The sequence below is a fragment of the Xenopus tropicalis genome, chromosome 2, assembly GCF_000004195.4.
Source record: "Xenopus tropicalis strain Nigerian chromosome 2, UCB_Xtro_10.0, whole genome shotgun sequence".
NCBI classification, from domain to species: domain Eukaryota; kingdom Metazoa; phylum Chordata; class Amphibia; order Anura; family Pipidae; genus Xenopus; species Xenopus tropicalis.
The window spans coordinates 166,379,103-166,399,440 of NC_030678.2; the positions used below are offsets into that span (position 1 = coordinate 166,379,103).

A 20,338-nucleotide genomic window follows, 5' to 3' on the forward strand; every position below is an offset into this window, starting at 1 on the left:
AAGGAGAAGGGCACACCTGCTGCCCTCCCCTGTGTGCGTAACGGAAGGGGAACCTGTATATGGCGTGGGAAACAATGCAAAACATTAGGACAGTGTAACTAAGTGTAAACGTTCAACAAACCCAGCAGGAAGGATACAGAAATTGTTGCAACCAGAGATAATTAGTATACATTGTAGCAAAATATATGGGACACAAAGTAATTGTAGATAAAACAGCACAGCCAAGTTCATGTAGTTAACACGCGGCAGAGAGTAGATTCCTTAGATAAAGCAGCCAAGTGGCAGGGTCTCATTAAGACCTCGTGGGGCCACACAGTCAAGTTTATGTATCCACCGTGATTCTCTTTGGAGCAGGGCCAAATCTCTGTTGCCACCCCTAGGCAGGGGGGGCTGTTGGTCAATTGCCATGCATTTAAAGGTTGGGAGGGTATGTCGCATCAGAAGGAAGTGTCTTGCGACTGGTTGATTAGATTCTTCATCTTTAAGAGCCCTGCTAATGGCCGATCGATGGTTGCTGATTCGTTCCCTCAGGGTGGTCACCGTCTTGCCCACATAATATAAACCACAAGGACAGGTAATGATGTACACTACATAGGTTGACAGACAGCCAAGTCTCGAGTGTATTTTTAGTCTTTTGCCAGTATGGGGGTGCGGGAAATCAGGACCAGTTAAGAGGCACCTGCAAGTAACACAGTCTGGACATTTATAGCAGCCCAATTTCTGTAGTGAGGATAGCCAATTCTGTGGCTTGTTACTAAAGCCTTTGAAGTCCGTTTTCATTAACAAGTCTCTTAGACTCCTACCCCTTTTATAGCCCATTCGAGGTTTCTGGGCCTGATATAGCGCCAAAGTTTCATCTTGGTTGACCATTGGCCAGTTCCTGTTTATGCTCTTAACAAGGGCTTGAGAGGTGGAGGAAAAAGTTGTAGTAAAGATGAGTGGTATTTGTTGTTCCTTCTGTCCATGCGTCTTGTTCAATAAAGATTCTTGGTTATGTGCCAGGGCCCTCTCCAACTGTGTTAGCAGTAGATTCTCAGAGTAGCCGCGGTCCAGGAATCTATTCAACATCTCTTGTAGCTGAGATTTAGCTGTATCAATCGAACTGTTATTCCTGATAACCCTCAGGAATTGAGAGTATGGTATACCCCTAATGGTAGCTGGGGGATGGTGGCTAGAAGCATGTAGAATAGAGTTCCGATCCGTCGGTTTCCTAAACAATCTCGTGCCCAACTTGGAATGGTCCTTGAAGATGTTGAGATCTAGAAAGTCGATATTGTCTTTGTGGTAATTCAAGGTTAGTTTTATAGGACATTCAAGATTGTTCAGGTATTGATGAAAGGTAAGTAGTGCTTCCTCACCCTCAGTCCAGATAAAAAACAGATCATCAATATAGCGAAAGTATGCCAAAATTGATTTGTGTAGTAAAGGAAATACATGAGTGGTTTCAAAATCCGCCATATATAAATTGGCATATGATGGTGCCAGGGCACTACCCATGGCGGTGCCCGAAAGTTGCAGAAAGAACTGGTTTTCAAACCTAAAAAAGTTTCTTGTTAAAGTGAGTTCCAGTAGGTGTAGTAGAAACTCTGTTGGTGTTTTGCCGGTATTTGTGGTGAGTGCCTCTTTTATTGCTCTAATACCCTGGTCATGTGGTATCACAGTGTATAAGCTAGTTACGTCCATGGTGACTAGAATGCAATCGTCAGGGATGTCGCCCAATGTCATAAGTTTCCTAATGACATGTGTGGAATCCTGGGTGTATGAACTCATGGTTTTGACCAGGGGTTGTAGAAAAGAGTCCACAAAAGTGGAGACGGGTTGGTATAGGGAACCCACAGCAGAGATTATTGGTCTGCCTGGAGGCGAAGACAGAGACTTATGCACCTTAGGCAGAGTGTAGATGATGGGGGTGCGGGGGTGCTCCGTTACCAGAAAATTATAGGCATCATTAGTGATCCAGCCTGCATTATAGGCCAAGGAAAGGTATCTGTCGAGTTCAGACTTAAACTTAAAAGTTGGGTCACCAGGTAAGGCCTTGTATGTGTGTTCGTCAGAGAGTTGGCGTAAAATCTCTTCTCTGTAATACGTATAATCTAGTAGTACTATGGAGCCCCCCTTATCTGCAGGTCTGATGACTAAATCGCGGTCATTTTGTAATGTCTGAATGGCTTGTCGTTCAGCTAGAGACAAATTGTGGTGTACCCTGCATGTAGTACCCGTCTGTCTAGCTTCAAGTGATAGAACTTTACCAAAAGTGCGTACAGTGGGAGGAGTGTTAGGAGGTTCAAAGCTACTCTTGCCTTTAAATCTCGAGTATTGTTGTTCCTGAGAATTTCTGAAGTGCTCCTTTAGTTTAAGTTTTCTCTGGAACCTATGTATATCAATTAATGTATCTAAGGTATCCGGTTGGGAAGAGGGGACAAAAGAGAGACCCTTAGCCAATAGAGATATTTCACCCTCTGTCATTATGTGTTTGCTGAGGTTGAAAATTATGTTCTCTTTCCCTTTGGTGGTTTGTTTCTTATGTTTCCTCCCCCCTCTTCTTGTGTACCTTCGCTTTCTTTGTCTTTTCTCGAGCGGGTGGTTACCCCTAAAAAAGTTTTGGGAGCTGAGGTATTGTCGGAATCAGTGGATTGCTCTGAACTGTCCACTGTATGCAGAGATTTAGGCAGTCTCTTTTTTCTCAGAGGTCTGGAATAAGGGGTATCTGGCTTAATCCCAATTAACCAACCGTACACACGTTTATTTTTGTAGTCATCAGATACTTTCTTAAGTTTGTTCTGTTTAAAGTTAGTCAAGTCTTGTTTATATTTATCAACGCTAAGTTGTAGTTTGTTTAACCAGTCAGTGGTATTGTCGGTTTTCAATAGGTCAATATGTTGTGTCTCTAGTTGTTGTAAGTCACCTCTTACTGTAGAGAGTTCTTTACCAACTTGTTCTACTACCAGGAGCAGTAGGTCAAAAGAGCAATGATTGAGGATACCACACCATTTACTGCAAAACTCAGGATTGTTACGGCCAATGGTTGGAATGTTGTTTATTCTGAATCCTCTAGGGATTAGTCTCTGTCTATGGTAATTTGATAGATAAATCCCATGCAATTGTAGGTCTAGTTCCCTTTTCTTTAAGTTAAGAATTTCATGGTAAATGTCTATAGAGGATTTACTCACGGCGATGTCCAAAGGAGTTTCTGCGAATAGAATTCTGTCGGCGTCTGTGGTGTTAAAGGTGAAGTCTTGGCTGGTGTCCACTGCAAAGGTCAGCTGCGAGCAACCCTCGTCCATTCTCTCTGTGTGTAGACACTTTGGGCTGAATAATAATCCAATCTTTTGCTGGGTAAAGTAGCAGTACCGTAAAAAAACCTCCACTTAATTGATAGATGATATCTTAATAGTACCAGTACTGGTATAATGTACAAGGCGTAGCTGGGTGCTGCTTCAATCACAAATGTAAATACAAACAGTTTCTAAGCTGCACACCAATAGCAATAGATACTACCTGGGTGCCAGTGCAGAATAGCAAAATGCAAAAGTGAAGAGGGGTGACGGCACTCACAGGAATTTTCAAGCTTGGAGACATCAGATGAGGTGTAAAAATTGAGGTTTTTATTTAGTCCGACGTTTCAGTTCCTCTTGGAACTTTCATCAGGGACAACAACAGTGAAATGCAATGTGAACGCTATTTAAACCCAAAACGGCGCCAAAATCGTTGCTAGGCAACCCCCATAAACAGTGAATGAGTGTCAGTATAACATAAAAAAACAAAAATTGTCAGTAAAATAAAATATATAATACAAGAACTGGAGCCAACAGGCAAATCATAATAAGCACTTAGTCACACAAGATCAGTTCATATGACCCACGAGCGCAATCTCGTAGCGCTACAAAACGGATCATATTCAGAGGAGAACGCCATAAAGATCCCCAGGTATACCCCGTGAGTTACGCACAAAAATTGGAATCGCGTCAGGGGCTTATCGATAATTGTAAACGCATCAAGGGCTTAAATTCTTAACTTAAAGAAAAGGGAACTAGACCTACAATTGCATGGGATTTATCTATCAAATTACCATAGACAGAGACTAATCCCTAGAGGATTCAGAATAAACAACATTCCAACCATTGGCCGTAACAATCCTGAGTTTTGCAGTAAATGGTGTGGTATCCTCAATCATTGCTCTTTTGACCTACTGCTCCTGGTAGTAGAACAAGTTGGTAAAGAACTCTCTACAGTAAGAGGTGACTTACAACAACTAGAGACACAACATATTGACCTATTGAAAACCGACAATACCACTGACTGGTTAAACAAACTACAACTTAGCGTTGATAAATATAAACAAGACTTGACTAACTTTAAACAGAACAAACTTAAGAAAGTATCTGATGACTACAAAAATAAACGTGTGTACGGTTGGTTAATTGGGATTAAGCCAGATACCCGTTATTCCAGACCTCTGAGAAAAAAGAGACTGCCTAAATCTCTGCATACAGTGGACAGTTCAGAGCAATCCACTGATTCCGACAATACCTCAGCTCCCAAAACTTTTTTAGGGGTAACCACCCGCTCGAGAAAAGACAAAGAAAGCGAAGGTACACAAGAAGAGGGGGGAGGAAACATAAGAAACAAACCACCAAAGGGAAAGAGAACATAATTTTCAACCTCAGCAAACACATAATGACAGAGGGTGAAATATCTCTATTGGCTAAGGGTCTCTCTTTTGTCCCCTCTTCCCAACCGGATACCTTAGATACATTAATTGATATACATAGGTTCCAGAGAAAACTTAAACTAAAGGAGCACTTCAGAAATTCTCAGGAACAACAATACTCGAGATTTAAAGGCAAGAGTAGCTTTGAACCTCCTAACACTCCTCCCACTGTACGCACTTTTGGTAAAGTTCTATCACTTGAAGCTAGACAGACGGGTACTACATGCAGGGTACACCACAATTTGTCTCTAGCTGAACGACAAGCCATTCAGACATTACAAAATGACCGCGATTTAGTCATCAGACCTGCAGATAAGGGGGGCTCCATAGTACTACTAGATTATACGTATTACAGAGAAGAGATTTTACGCCAACTCTCTGACGAACACACATACAAGGCCTTACCTGGTGACCCAACTTTTAAGTTTAAGTCTGAACTCGACAGATACCTTTCCTTGGCCTATAATGCAGGCTGGATCACTAATGATGCCTATAATTTTCTGGTAACGGAGCACCCCCGCACCCCCATCATCTACACTCTGCCTAAGGTGCATAAGTCTCTGTCTTCGCCTCCAGGCAGACCAATAATCTCTGCTGTGGGTTCCCTATACCAACCCGTCTCCACTTTTGTGGACTCTTTTCTACAACCCCTGGTCAAAACCATGAGTTCATACACCCAGGATTCCACACATGTCATTAGGAAACTTATGACATTGGGCGACATCCCTGACGATTGCATTCTAGTCACCATGGACGTAACTAGCTTATACACTGTGATACCACATGACCAGGGTATTAGAGCAATAAAAGAGGCACTCACCACAAATACCGGCAAAACACCAACAGAGTTTCTACTACACCTACTGGAACTCACTTTAACAAGAAACTTTTTTAGGTTTGAAAACCAGTTCTTTCTGCAACTTTCGGGCACCGCCATGGGTAGTGCCCTGGCACCATCATATGCCAATTTATATATGGCGGATTTTGAAACCACTCATGTATTTCCTTTACTACACAAATCAATTTTGGCATACTTTCGCTATATTGATGATCTGTTTTTTATCTGGACTGAGGGTGAGGAAGCACTACTTACCTTTCATCAATACCTGAACAATCTTGAATGTCCTATAAAACTAACCTTGAATTACCACAAAGACAATATCGACTTTCTAGATCTCAACATCTTCAAGGACCATTCCAAGTTGGGCACGAGATTGTTTAGGAAACCGACGGATCGGAACTCTATTCTACATGCTTCTAGCCACCATCCCCCAGCTACCATTAGGGGTATACCATACTCTCAATTCCTGAGGGTTATCAGGAATAACAGTTCGATTGATACAGCTAAATCTCAGCTACAAGAGATGTTGAATAGATTCCTGGACCGCGGCTACTCTGAGAATCTACTGCTAACACAGTTGGAGAGGGCCCTGGCACATAACCAAGAATCTTTATTGAACAAGACGCATGGACAGAAGGAACAACAAATACCACTCATCTTTACTACAACTTTTTCCTCCACCTCTCAAGCCCTTGTTAAGAGCATAAACAGGAACTGGCCAATGGTCAACCAAGATGAAACTTTGGCGCTATATCAGGCCCAGAAACCTCGAATGGGCTATAAAAGGGGTAGGAGTCTAAGAGACTTGTTAATGAAAACGGACTTCAAAGGCTTTAGTAACAAGCCACAGAATTGGCTATCCTCACTACAGAAATTGGGCTGCTATAAATGTCCAGACTGTGTTACTTGCAGGTGCCTCTTAACTGGTCCTGATTTCCCGCACCCCCATACTGGCAAAAGACTAAAAATACACTCGAGACTTGGCTGTCTGTCAACCTATGTAGTGTACATCATTACCTGTCCTTGTGGTTTATATTATGTGGGCAAGACGGTGACCACCCTGAGGGAACGAATCAGCAACCATCGATCGGCCATTAGCAGGGCTCTTAAAGATGAAGAATCTAATCAACCAGTCGCAAGACACTTCCTTCTGATGCGACATACCCTCCCAACCTTTAAATGCATGGCAATTGACCAACAGCCCCCCCTGCCTAGGGGTGGCAACAGAGATTTGGCCCTGCTCCAAAGAGAATCACGGTGGATACATAAACTTGACTGTGTGGCCCCACGAGGTCTTAATGAGACCCTGCCACTTGGCTGCTTTATCTAAGGAATCTACTCTCTGCCGCGTGTTAACTACATGAACTTGGCTGTGCTGCTTTATCTACAATTACTTTGTGTCCCATATATTTTGCTACAATGTATACTAATTATCTCTGGTTGCAACAATTTCTGTATCCTTCCTGCTGGGTTTGTTGAACGTTTACACTTAGTTACACTGTCCTAATGTTTTGCATTGTTTCCCACGCCATATACAGGTTCCCCTTCCGTTACGCACACAGGGGAGGGCAGCAGGTGTGCCCTTCTCCTTGTTCTTTTGCTTTGCATAATGCCCCGCTTGGTACCACTTGATAACTGCCGGCCTAACGCCTTTGCCCGTGCAAGTCCCTAGCGATTCTTTAATTGACTCTTGATGCCCTGCGCAGGGCAAATACTTTCCCTCTTGCAACCCCCATGTGAGCAGTGCAGAAGGCAACACTAACTTTTATACAATCCCCTTTGGGAGTACGTTGGCCGCTATGAGTGCAGGGGGTATGCGCTGACATCCGGACACAAAGTGTACTGAGATGTACGGCTGCAACCCCCGTTCTGAGGACCCGGCCCGGGTCCAGACTGTGTGCCTAATGTGTATGCTAATGCACGTCGGTCTATATAACCGGCTCACCGCTGGCGGGTTGCCTAGCAACCGCAAGTATGTGTGCTTAACAGGATCGTGCCCGTACGGGTCTCCATAGGACTTTGCCAGTGCAAGGCTATTAACCGGTAAGCCCTTGATGCGTTTACAATTATCGATAAGCCCCTGACGCGATTCCAATTTTTGTGCGTAACTCACGGGGTATACCTGGGGATCTTTATGGCGTTCTCCTCTGAATATGATCCGTTTTGTAGCGCTACGAGATTGCGCTCGTGGGTCATATGAACTGATCTTGTGTGACTAAGTGCTTATTATGATTTGCCTGTTGGCTCCAGTTCTTGTATTATATATTTTATTTTACTGACAATTTTTGTTTTTTTATGTTATACTGACACTCATTCACTGTTTATGGGGGTTGCCTAGCAACGATTTTGGCGCCGTTTTGGGTTTAAATAGCGTTCACATTGCATTTCACTGTTGTTGTCCCTGATGAAAGTTCCAAGAGGAACTGAAACGTCGGACTAAATAAAAACCTCAATTTTTACACCTCATCTGATGTCTCCAAGCTTGAAAATTCCTGTGAGTGCCGTCACCCCTCTTCACTTATATATATATACATATATACAGGTATGGGATCCGTTATCCGGAAACCCATAATCCAGAAAGTTCTGACTTACGGAAAGGCCATCTCCCATAGACTCCATTATCAGAAAATAATTCTATTTTTTAAAAATGATTCCTTTTTCTCGGTAATAATAAAACAGTACCTGTACTTGATCCTAACTAAGATATAATTACCCCTTATTGGGGGCAGAACAGCCCTATTGGGTTTATTTAATGGTTAAATGATTCCCTTTTCTCTGTAATAATAAAACAGTACCTGTACTTGATCCCAACTAAGATGTAATTACCCCTTATTGGGGGCAGAACAGCCCTATTGGGTTTATTTAATGGTTAAATGATTCCCTTTTCTCTGTAATAATAAAACAGTACCTGTACTTGATCCCAACTAAGATATAATTACCCCTTATTGGGGGCAGAACAGCCCTATTGGGTTTATTTCATGGTTAAATGATTCCCTTTTCTCTGTAATAATAAAACAGTACCTGTACTTGATCCCAACTAAGATATAATTACCCCTTATTGGGGGCAGAACAGCCCTATTGGGTTTATTTAATGGTTAATTGATTCCCTTTTCTCTGTAATAATAAAACAGTACCTGTACTTGATCCCAACTAAGATATAATTACCCCTTATTGGGGCAGAACAGCCCTATTGGGTTTATTTCATGGTTAAATGATTCCCTTTTCTCTGTAATAATAAAACAGTACCTGTACTTGATCCCAACTAAGATATAATTACCCCTTATTGGGGGCAGAACAATCCTATTGGGTTTATTTAATGGTTAATTGATTCCCTTTTCTCTGTAATAATAAAACAGTACCTGTACTTGATCCCAACTAAGATATAATTACCCCTTATTGGGGCAGAACAATCCTATTGGGTTTATTTAATGGTTAATTGATTCCCTTTTCTCTGTAATAATAAAACAGTACCTGTACTTGATCCCAACTAAGATATAATTACCCCTTATTGGGGGCAGAACAATCCTATTGGGTTTATTTAATGGTTAATTGATTCCCTTTTCTCTGTAATAATAAAACAGTACCTGTACTTGATCCCAACTAAGATATAATTACCCCTTATTGGGGGCAGAACAATCCTATTGGGTTTATTTAATGGTTAAATGATTCCCTTTTCTCTGTAATAATAAAACAGTACCTGTACTTGATCCCAACTAAGATATAATTACCCCTTATTGGGGCAGAACAGTCCTATTGGGTTTATTTCATGGTTAAATGATTCCCTTTTCTCGGTAATAATAAAACAGTACCTGTACTTGATCCCAACTAAGATATAATTACCCCTTATTGGGGGCAGAACAGCCCTATTGGGTTTATTTAATCTAGGTAAACTTTATGTTCTGAATATTGAGTGAGATTTGGTTAAAGGACATCCCCATGACTTTACACAAGATTTAGGCCGATACATCTACCGTGCAAAGCGGCTCCAGATGCACAAAATCCAATGAATAAACCCTTGACACATACTGCTTCAATAGAACAAATCCTCTTCACATTCAAAGCAGAGCTTCAAACCGGCTTTGCTGGCAGATTTATAGAGAGGCAAACAGTTCCACAGCAAGAGTTGCATTATATCAGTCTGAATGACAGTAGGGACTTATGAGCAAAATTCCAGTTTAATGCATATTTTGGGATGTATACTATTTCTGGGATAAAAATTAAAGTTAGATACTTGAGTTATAATATTCTACACAAAAATGAATATTTTTTAGGCAGTGTTTTTGGTGGCCCTATTTACGCCAATATTTTATTTTCTAATGTAGAAGAAACTTCACTGTATTCAGGGTCATCGGACTGTCCCTTGGTAAACAGAAATGGCACCCATTATTGGTTTCTGATACACCAGTAGAAAATCAATGTCTTACAATTAGTAGTTACATTATATTACATTCTTTCCTATAGAAGCCATAATATGCTTGGTATGACATAAGCTTTATATGGTTTTCAAGCTTCCCGATTTCCCCCCCATATGTAAAAAAAGGCACTAAGTTTGTCACCCATAGCAACCGATAAGATGTTTGCTTTTAAACAGGTGACCAGTAAATGCTACCTCCTGATTGGTTGCTATGGGTGTGGACTGGTTGCTATGAGTGTGAAATTGTCATAAACAATGCACTATGCTCCAGTTTATTGACTACGCCAAACTGGAATATATATATCAGTAAATATTGCCCTTTTATATCCTTTCCCTTGAGCCGCCATTTAGTGATGGGCTGTGTGCCCCCTCAGAGATCAGCTGACAGGAAGTGATGCAGCTCTAACTGTAACAGGAAGTAGTGTGGGAGTAAAAGACAGAACTCTGCCCATTCATTGGCTGATGGGGCCTAGCATGTATGTGTGCCTTGGCTTGTTTGTGTGCACTGTGACTCCTATGATCCAAGGAGGCGGCTCTTAATTAGTAAAATGGCAGTTTCCTATTTAGGATTACCCAATGGCACATACTACTAAAAAAGTATGGCTTTTTGAAAATGGTTTATTTAGATAAAGCAGGGTGGTTTAGTTTACCCTTAATTTTAACCATTATCATCCATCTGCATTCCTTTTGTAAAAACCTTCATATGGAAAGGAATATCTAAAGGAATAGTTTACGTACCGACGTCTGGATCGTTGGCCTGTACCCTCGTTAGCAGCGTTTTAGTGACCGTGTTCTCATAGACACTCGCGCTATAATGTTCTGATGAAAACATAGGGGGGTTATCGTTGACATCTTCGAGGATTAAACGGATTTCAGACTGGCAATATCTTCCTCCCCCGTCGGTGGCTCGGGCATACAGGTTGTACACCGGGACTGTTTCTCTGTCCAACGGCAACAAGGTTTTCAACTCACCTGCAATTGATGGGAAAGCAATGGCATTATTATCAATGACAGATATTGTTGTAACACACACTAGGCTTCCTCCTGAGTGCGAGTTTGCACAATACGGGCCGGCTACGCACTCTCACACATCCCCAGGCGCCAAACATTTCCAGCACAAGAAAAAAGCCTGAAATGCTTTGAGGAACAGACTGCATTGTGAAACTGCCCTTTGAATGGTACAACCCGCTGTCTGTAGGATTCTTGGATTCTTTGGAATGAAGGAAGAGCATTGCAACAAAGGAAAAGTATTGGAACCTAAGGTGCGAACTGTCAGATCAGACTAAAGAACATATACCATATTTATAAAGGGGCTTATAGTTCATTTTTATTGGTTACATAAACAGATATGAGGACGCGGCTTATTGTGTGCATAGAATATTCCTGCTCTGTGTATTTTCCTTGATCAGTAGCAGGTACAGTGTAAATGACAACCATTTCTGCTCTGTGTTTTTAGCAGAAAACATAATGCCCCAATCTATGCCCTGAAGCGCTGCCCTTAAGGAGCTAAAATTTGCTTAAATTCAGGGTCTTTGTTGCCCCCGTGTAAATGTGTTTCCTGCACCAAACATCAAATGAAATAACATTATGGTCACTATTACCCAGGGGTTCAACCACTTGCACATTTGCTATACGTTCTGGGTCATTGGAGAACACTAGATCCAATATAGCATGGTTCCTGGTTGGTCCCTTAACAACCTGTGACATAAAGTTGTGCAACAAATTCCCACTTACTGTCCAGGCAAAACTATTGATCCAGTCAATACCAGGGTAATTAGAATCCTCCATTTATATTATTTGCCCCAAACTAACAGCCTTTTTTGTTTGCAACATGAGCTGAGCCTCTTCCTCTTTACTTATAACATACCCCTACTCTTCCCTTACATTGGGGGTCTATAGCATACCCCTACTCTTCCCTTACATTGGGGGTCTATAGCATACCCCTACTCTTCCCTTACATTGGGGTCTATAACATACCCCTACTCTTCCCTTACATTGGGGGTCTATAGCATACCCCTACTCTTCCCTTACATTGGGGGTCTATAGCATACCCCTACTCTTCCCTTACATTGGGGGTCTATAGCATACCCCTACTCTTCCCTTACATCGGGGGTCTATAGCATACCAATACACTTCCCTTACATCGGGGGTCTATAGCACACCCCTACTCTTCCCTTACATTGGGGGTCTATAGCATACCCCTACTCTTCCCTTACATTGGGGGTCTATAGCATACCCCTACTCTTCCCTTACATTGGAGGTCTATAGCACACCCCTACTCTTCCCTTACATTGGGGGGGGGGGGGGACTATAGCATACCCCTACCATTAATTTGCTGGACTCTTTACTATCTGTGAAAAGCTCAACCCATAAGCCTTCAGCTCCCTAATTCGCAACTTTATATTGGCAAGTCTTCTCCCCCATTTTCCTTTCCTATGGGTTCTCTGAGAGTCAGCCTGCTTCATACATGCCACTTCAGAGCTGCCCCCCCCTCCATCTTCACCCAAAATAGCAAATTTGTTGGTTTGTACAACCTGTCCAGCCTCCCTACGCTTCAGCTTCCTCCCTCATTAGCCTCCACTGTTCCTTCTCCACCCCCCACTAGACTGGCCATTGCCTGTGGTTGCTCCGGAGCAGTGGAAGCATTAAGAACCAACTTTGTGGCTAAATTCAGAAGTAAAGAAGTCAGTGGGTACAGAAGCTGCTGTTAATGAACATAAACACTATTGTAAGTGTTGTAAAACAGCTATCCGGAAGGCAAAGATAGAAAATGAGGAGCACATTGCAGCAGAGGCTAAAACTAACTACCATTTACTCAAAGTTAATGTGAACAGGGCACCAGGGCCAAATGGAATACACCCTCGGGTAATGAGAGAGCTTAGTTCAGTGCTAGCCAGGCCTCTATTTTTGATATTCTCAGACTAGCTTGGAGGAAATGCATTTTCTTCATCCACAAAATCTACAATCGTAAATTACTCACCGGTCTCAGAGTCTAAGTAAAAGTGATCAGAGCCCGGTCCATGAAGAGAGTAATGGATTTCTGCATTGGCCCCAATGTCTGCATCTCTGGCACTAATCTTCATAATCATCTTATTAGGAGGGATGTCTTCTGGAAATGATGCAAAATTTGCTACCTGTAAATGGAACAAAAGTCACTTTCTGCAACAAACATATGGAGAAACCATTGTATTTCCATCATACAATGCATCAGCATTCATTTCAAAGGAAAAAATGTGTGATAATGTTGAGCTAGACCAAGACTGCTCCATCTGTTCATAACTTTATGGGAAGGGTATATTGTGCAGTGAATCCCTACAATGGAGGTGGCACTATTTATATATAAATAGGAATCAGCATTTGAGCCCTCCAGCGACTGCCAAGGCCAATTAAGAAACTCAAGCAACGTAAGAATAAACAAACATATTCTGGTTACAAACCTGTTCACAAACTGGGCTGTTATCATTCACATCAATGACCATCACCTCCACCGCCATCTGAGATACGTAAAGACCATCAGTTGCCGTAATATTGAGAAGATACAGGTCTTGTTCCTCCCGATCCAAAGGCCTCTTGACATACACCTTCCATTCGTTCTGTATTAACCCCAAGGCAAATTTCCCTTTGGGATTCCCTCCTGGAATAATGTCAAAAACAAAACAAAATGAACTATGGTCTAACGGTAGCACCTAGCCTATAAGGCAACTTAGTCCAATGACTAATTAGACCCTTCATTGTTTCAGTGTTATCCAAGGTTGGTGACACACAGACACAAGGAGTAGAGTACAGTACACTTGGGCACGAGGGAACTAAACACCTGTAGAGTACATGTTGTGCTAGTAATTCCTTTGGTAAATGAACTATCATGATTCTTCCATTCATTGTAGATGCTGAATATACTGTTTTTAAGATCTGAAGATTTACTTTTCCAACTTTGGCCTGTATTGAGGTTTCCATAATTGCTTGTATACTATTTTTATTGTTAAACAATATCCAGTGGACCTGGTCAACTTCTGTTGATGTCACCCATGATCCTGATGCTAATACAAAGTGTGAGCTTCCATGAATCGTTCTTTAGGGTTTCTTGGCACCAAAATATGATTTTTTTTACTGGAAAAATTCATTTTTTTCTTGATTATTATGCGGCAAAGCCACACCAAAATCCGAAAGAAGGAATACACCATCTAAAACCTCTCGAAATCAATGGCAGATGTCCATTCTACAACTGGAAAATCTTTCTTTGCTTCATGGTTTTAGAGGTTTTGGGGGGTGGGGTTGACACTAACATTTCTGCGACAATGAGAGTCGCATTTTTTTGTGCAACAATTCAGAAAAGTCACAGTTTTCACCTTTTTTCCCGCATCCTTTTATCATTTGTGCTTTTTCAGTTCAGAACATTGTATAAATGACTGACATCCGTGGACATGAGTTTAGTAGTAGTTAAAAAAGACTATAAAACCACGAAAATCTAAATGTTAATCAATGCCTTATGCCCAAGCGTCTGGGGGAGAGAGTAAATACTTGAGTTGGTAGCAGTGGCTTTTAAAGGAGAAGGAAAGGTACAATCACTTGGGGGTACCAACATGTTAGACCCCCCCCAGTAATTGTAATCACCTTATACCCCAAAATGGTGCTCCTGTTAGGAGAAAACTACACCAGCCCGGGATAGATGCGAGAGAGTGATCTTCTTCCTTCTCTGTCTTCACGATGCTTGTGTAGCAAGTGAAAAGCCAAACTTTAACAAAAATTCTGGCACTCTACTGCTCATTGGCCGGCCCTTGGATTCTGAAGATAGACGAGAGGAGGAACAGGATCGCTTGTGCGACACCAGCCCTGGGTATAAGGTAAGTGACTACAATCACTAGGGGGTGTCTAGCATTTTGGTAGCCCCCTGTGATTTTACCTTTACTTCTCCTTTAAAAGGTCCTTATGCAGGACTTCTAATGGTCCCAAAAAAGCTCCTGTTGTGCCATCAGCTTTTCTGGAAACAGCTTTATACTAAAGTCCTAAAACATACAGAAGAAGAAGTTCAATTTGAGGCACACACCTCCTTCAAGACTTTCTGGAACTCCTCCCATTTATCCGTAGATAAAAACTGGACTCAAGCAGAGAACAATCAAACAGACCGGCTTTATATAATCACTGCTAAAAGTCGAGTCTCGGGAGAGGGTGCACTTTGCCACAGTACTCGCTACATAGAATATTTCATTAGCTGTTGATTAGGAATTATTTAATGAAAGTTTTATCATACAGCCGTGCCGTTTGCTTAATTACTAGTTTGGCAGGGAAAAAATGTTGAAAAAGTTGAGATGACACTGAGGTATTAAATAGCCCCAACGAGGGGTCATTTAAGGAGCAGCTGAAAGGAAAGCACAGTAATTAGATGGAATTTATCTGACTGAAGGGCTGCTCAGAAGTGGAAGAGATGAAGCAGAACAACCTTTTATTAAGCCGGAACACTGACATTGAGAGTGGCAATAACACTTTTCCACATCATTAAACTACACAGAGACAAATCCTCCTTGGAGAAGGGACATGATTTTTAAGTTCACTGGCCAAGGGAACGTCATGTATAGAAGAGAGCCGGCCATAAGTATAATGGAGGAGGCCTCTCGTATGACAATCTTTGAAGGCAGTGGGACGTGGAGAAGAAGATTTGGATGGATGATTAGTCTTAGAAATATGACAGTGCTGCTAATCCTGCTCCTAAACAAGTGTGGGCTGGATGGAACTTTTTCTTCTTCTGCCATAAAACTGAAAGACACAGAACAAGCTACAGGGCACGTGGGCCAGATGTTCTTTCCAAAAACCTTCAAATATTGATATATTTTTGTTATGATCTATTTATATAGAGCCAACATGCTACACTCATTATTCACCCCAGTCCCTTTCTCAGTGAAGCTTACAGACCATGGCCCTTATCACATTCACACACAAGGCTCAGTCTCATTAGGAGCCAATTAAGCTGTCCCTGTTCCCAGAGGGAACCCACACAAACACATTACAAACTCCTTGCAGATTGTAACCACCACCTCATTGTTGCATTGGTTGCATTCCAACAGAATAAAGGGCTCGTTTACAAACACATCTTAAATAGTGATATGTATTTTTTAGTGACTTTTTGTCGACCCGCACCCAACCCTAACCTACTGCTCCATCACCCGTACCCAAACCTAACCCGGCGTAATTCTGAATTTACAGACCCATGCCTGCCCTGCTATGATGTCATGGAAGGGCCGTGGCCAAGGTGAGTCTATAAAAGGCGTTCACCGGAGGTGGAAGTCAGCACAGTGAGGTCATAGACGGGTAGAGTGGAAAAAAAAGCTCAACCCAAACCCGCCCCCAACCCGATGGTGTGCAGAAATCGGCCTGAACCCGCAGGTCCTGTGGGTGTCGGCTCAGCCCGCACATCACTAATCTGTAGGTGTGTGTGCTCTAAAATGGACACAATGGTGAGCATATATTGACATATTTATTAAGGTACTTGCATCCAAACACACTCCTGCACTTCCACATGGTTCCGCATTAATTCTGTCTCTTCGGATGAATGGTACCTATTGATGATGGGAAACCCAATAGCCACCACCAGACCAGCCATAAGCAGGGGTGGGCAAAGTTTTTGGCTCAGGGGCCACATTGACTTACAGCCGAGCAGGGCCGGGCCAGCGTTACGCCCAGGGCTGCCATCAGAAATCACAGGCCCCTCAGCTCCCCCCCAGCATCCTCCAGCTCCACTCCCCAGCATCCTGCAGCTCCCCCCAGCATCCTCCCCAACATCCTCCAGCTTCACTCCCCAGCATTCTCCAGCTCCCCACCCCAGCATCCTCCCCAACATCCTCCAGCTCTACACCCCAGCATCCTCCAGCTTCACTTCCCAGCATCCTCCAGCTCCCCCCCAGGCATCCTTCCCCCAGACTGTAGTTTGCCCACCCCTGCATTAGCTCCATGGTTTGAAAAGGAGGTTGTGTAAATAGGCAAACCAGGCTTGCTCCCAGTGAATCAAATGCAAATGCCATCATGAACCTCGTGCACCTTGTTAGCATCACAATGCAAATACAGTTACAACAATTTGGACGAACCTGGCACAACTGCGGTGGAAAACACTTGGAGGGCATCCACAGTAATGCTGGGATTATGGGAAAAAACACTGCACTATAGGTTAAAAAAATGTCAATTTATATCCCACAATTCACCCTGTATTGTATTTAGGTGCATTTTTTTAACTTATAGTGCAGTGTTTTTTTCCCATATTCCCAGCATTACTGTGGAAGTCCTCCAAGTGTTTCTATGTCATCTTCTATGTAATGGACCTACAATGACAGGACTGATGGTTAATCTTCCTAAAAAAAGGCACCTAATGGGGGATAACTACCACATGTATAAATAAATATACAGTCAATGTAAACTTCTGTCTATTAAATACTGTATATATCTTCCATTCCATAGGGTAGTGTAGATGGCAAGAGGACCTCCACTAAGACTACAGTAAGAAAAATGTATTATCAGCATAATAAGGGTCTCTAGACAATACCTTTATGGGTTTTCTTACAAAATGTACTAGTTTTAAAGGAGAAGGAAATGTAAAAACTAAGTAAGCTTTATCAGAAAGGTCTATGTAAATACAACCATAAGCATTTACAGAGTCCTCTATCAAAAGAAACACAGGATGTCTTGTCTTCTTTTGCGTAAACATGTTCTTAGGTATCAGACTTCCTCTCTCAGAAACATCCTTCATTCCTGGGGCCGAAGTCTGCACAGCTCTTTCCTCTCTCCCTTCTCCTGCTCCCCCCTCCCATAAGAATTCATAAGAATTCACTCCCCCTCCCATCAGAATGTGCGATCTGAGCTACCAGCCCCTAGAGCTGCAGCACGGAAGCTACTGAGACCAAGCTAAAATGGCAGCTGCTATCTTAAACAAACAGAGGGAGCTTCTAGGGCTGTTTACTCAGGTATGGTAATGCTTTCTGCAGAATATAGTGTTCTAGGTGGCACTATTGTGGCAGTGAAATGCCAAAATGCCTTTCTTCTCCTTCAAGCAACCTTCCAATATACATCCATTAAGTTTAAACTACTGAGAGCTATAGCAAGTCTGTCCATTATAATTCTCTGAAATTCTCAAATTCTCCAACTGAATCTCTGACTGACACTTAGGGGCTGATTTACTGAGACACAAATTCGAATCCGAATTGGAAAAATTCAGATTGGAAAACGAACATTTTGCATCTTTTTCGTATTTTTTGTGATTTTTTCGCCTTTACGACTTTTCAGAAATTGTCGCAACTTTTTCGTTACCAATACGATTTTCGCGAAAAAACGCAAGTTTTTCGTAGCCATTACGATTCGCTCGTATCTTGTCGCGACTTTTTCGTATTGAGCGCTCGTAAGCGGCGCCCGAAACTTTTAGACTTAGCATGATTTTGGAAGCCTCCCATAGGACTCAATGGCACTCTGCAGCTCCAACCCGGCCCAAGGAAAGTCTCCCATAGGGCTCAATGGCACTCTGCAGCTCCAACCCGGCCCAAGGAAAGTCTCCCATAGGGCTCAATGGCACTCTGCAGCTCCAACCTGGCCCAAGGAAAGCCTCCCATAGGGCTCAATGGCACTCTGCAGCTCCAACCCGGCCCAAGGAAAGTCTCCCATAGGGCTCAATGGCACTCTGCAGCTCCAACCCGACCCAAGGAAAGTCTCCCATAGGGCTCAATGGCACTCTGCAGCTCCAACCTGGCCCAAGGAAAGTCTCCCATAGGGCTCAATGGCACTCTGCAGCTCCAACCCGGCCCAAGGAAAGTCTCCCATAGGGCTCAATGGCACTCTGCAGCTCCAACCCGGCCCAAGGAAAGTCTCCCATAGGGCTCAATGGCACTCTGCAGCTCCAACCTGGCCCAAGGAAAGCCTCCCATAGGACTCAATGGCACCCTGCAGCTCCAACCTGGCCCAAGAAAAGTCACCATACTGAAGCTTGAATGAATCCGAACGCTACGAAAAAATCGCAACATTTTGCGCAACTTTCGGAATGGCTACGAAAAAGGCGCGACTTTTCGCGCAAGTTTTAACGCTACGAAAAAATCGCCAGATTTTACGCAACATTCGGATGGCAACGAAAAAGTCGCGATAATTTTCCGAAAAAAACGCCAAATACCGATCATTACGAAAAAAAAACGCAATCGGACGCATTCGGCCGGTTCGTGAGTAAGTAAATGGGCCCCTTAGACAGGGAGGGGTTATTTTGAATGAGCTTTTCTGGAATGTCTATTTGTGTCTGGTTTTATGGCTGTTACCATCCGCCCTTGATATCCCGGCGGCCTTGAGATTCCCCTGACAGACGCAAGCCTGCGACCTAAGCAAAGTGCAATGTGCATTTCCCTTCACCTCGGATGCCATTTTTCAAACCACTTGCTACGTCTCCGGAGAACATAAAATCCGTTCTCCACTGAAAGAGCGTGATTAACAATACTTCATTAATTTCAAGTAGTCTGTTCAAGTCAGCAGCAAAAGTACCGGCACTTACAGGGGGGGCTGGAATAAAATCCAATTAAAAGCCGTTGGTGGTGAAAGCTGCTTAGTTGGAAAATGTACTCGAAGAAACTCAGGAATCAGCGGCAGTTTTGATTAAATAGCACATGGATTTTTACCCCCCCCCCCCCAAATAAATCATAAGCTAAATAGCGTTTATAGGCGCAGAGCTGGGATCATTCGCCCAGGTGTGCAAATAGCATCTTATCATTTTCCTTTGTAATCACCATTAAAACAAACCAAGTGCATCGCGTTCATGCAAGTATTATGGGGGTTTTAAGTCGAATCTTGTAATGTAAAAATGATTGAATGCGCCGGTTTGGTGCCGTAAGTATTATTACCCAGCCTATGATGGAACGTTTGCCTACTCCCCAAAGCAATTGTATTTATTCCCTCTTTTTTTAATTTTTAAAGCAGAAAATAGGAAAAGAAACATCCAAGAACTGAACACGATTAAAGGAGAAGGAAAGGTAAAAACGAAGTAAGCTTCATCAGAAAGGTCTATGTAAATACATCAAAAGATTTCTTGTGTCTGTAATTCCTGTGCCAGAGACACGCAGCTCTCTGCTCTCTCCTCTCTCCTGCTCCCCCCTCCCTCAAGAATGCTAAGAACTCACCCCCCCTTAGGAATGTGGATCTGAGCCAATCAGCAGGAAACTGACTCATAGTCTTACTAACTGAGCATGTTCACTTGGTCTCCGTGTCTGTGCAGGAGGGAGGCATTATGGGAACTTTCTTTACACAGCTGAGCATTTTTTCTTCCGGTTTGGCTTCTGATCATCTAAACGGGAGAAATATGGGGAGACTAAAGGGCACTATTGAGAGAACTGACGGTAAGCCTGCAGCTTGAGATTAACTCTTT

The 20,338-nt window shown here is 42.7% G+C and overlaps 1 protein-coding gene across 6 annotated transcripts in view; it reads right to left on the reverse strand.

Annotated features, from left to right (window-relative positions):
- The window catches only part of fat3 (FAT atypical cadherin 3), a 334,300-nt gene that overhangs the window by 54,410 nt on the left and 259,552 nt on the right, over window positions 1-20,338 (reverse strand). For all 6 annotated transcript variants that reach the window (XM_031897341.1, XM_031897340.1, XM_031897339.1 and 3 more), the window contains 3 exons: window positions 13,404-13,600; window positions 12,947-13,100; window positions 10,705-10,938 (listed from right to left, as the gene is read on the reverse strand). In XM_031897341.1, the coding sequence (XP_031753201.1) occupies window positions 10,705-10,938; window positions 12,947-13,100; window positions 13,404-13,600 (585 nt within the window). The remainder of the gene's footprint in view (window positions 1-10,704; window positions 10,939-12,946; window positions 13,101-13,403; window positions 13,601-20,338) is intronic.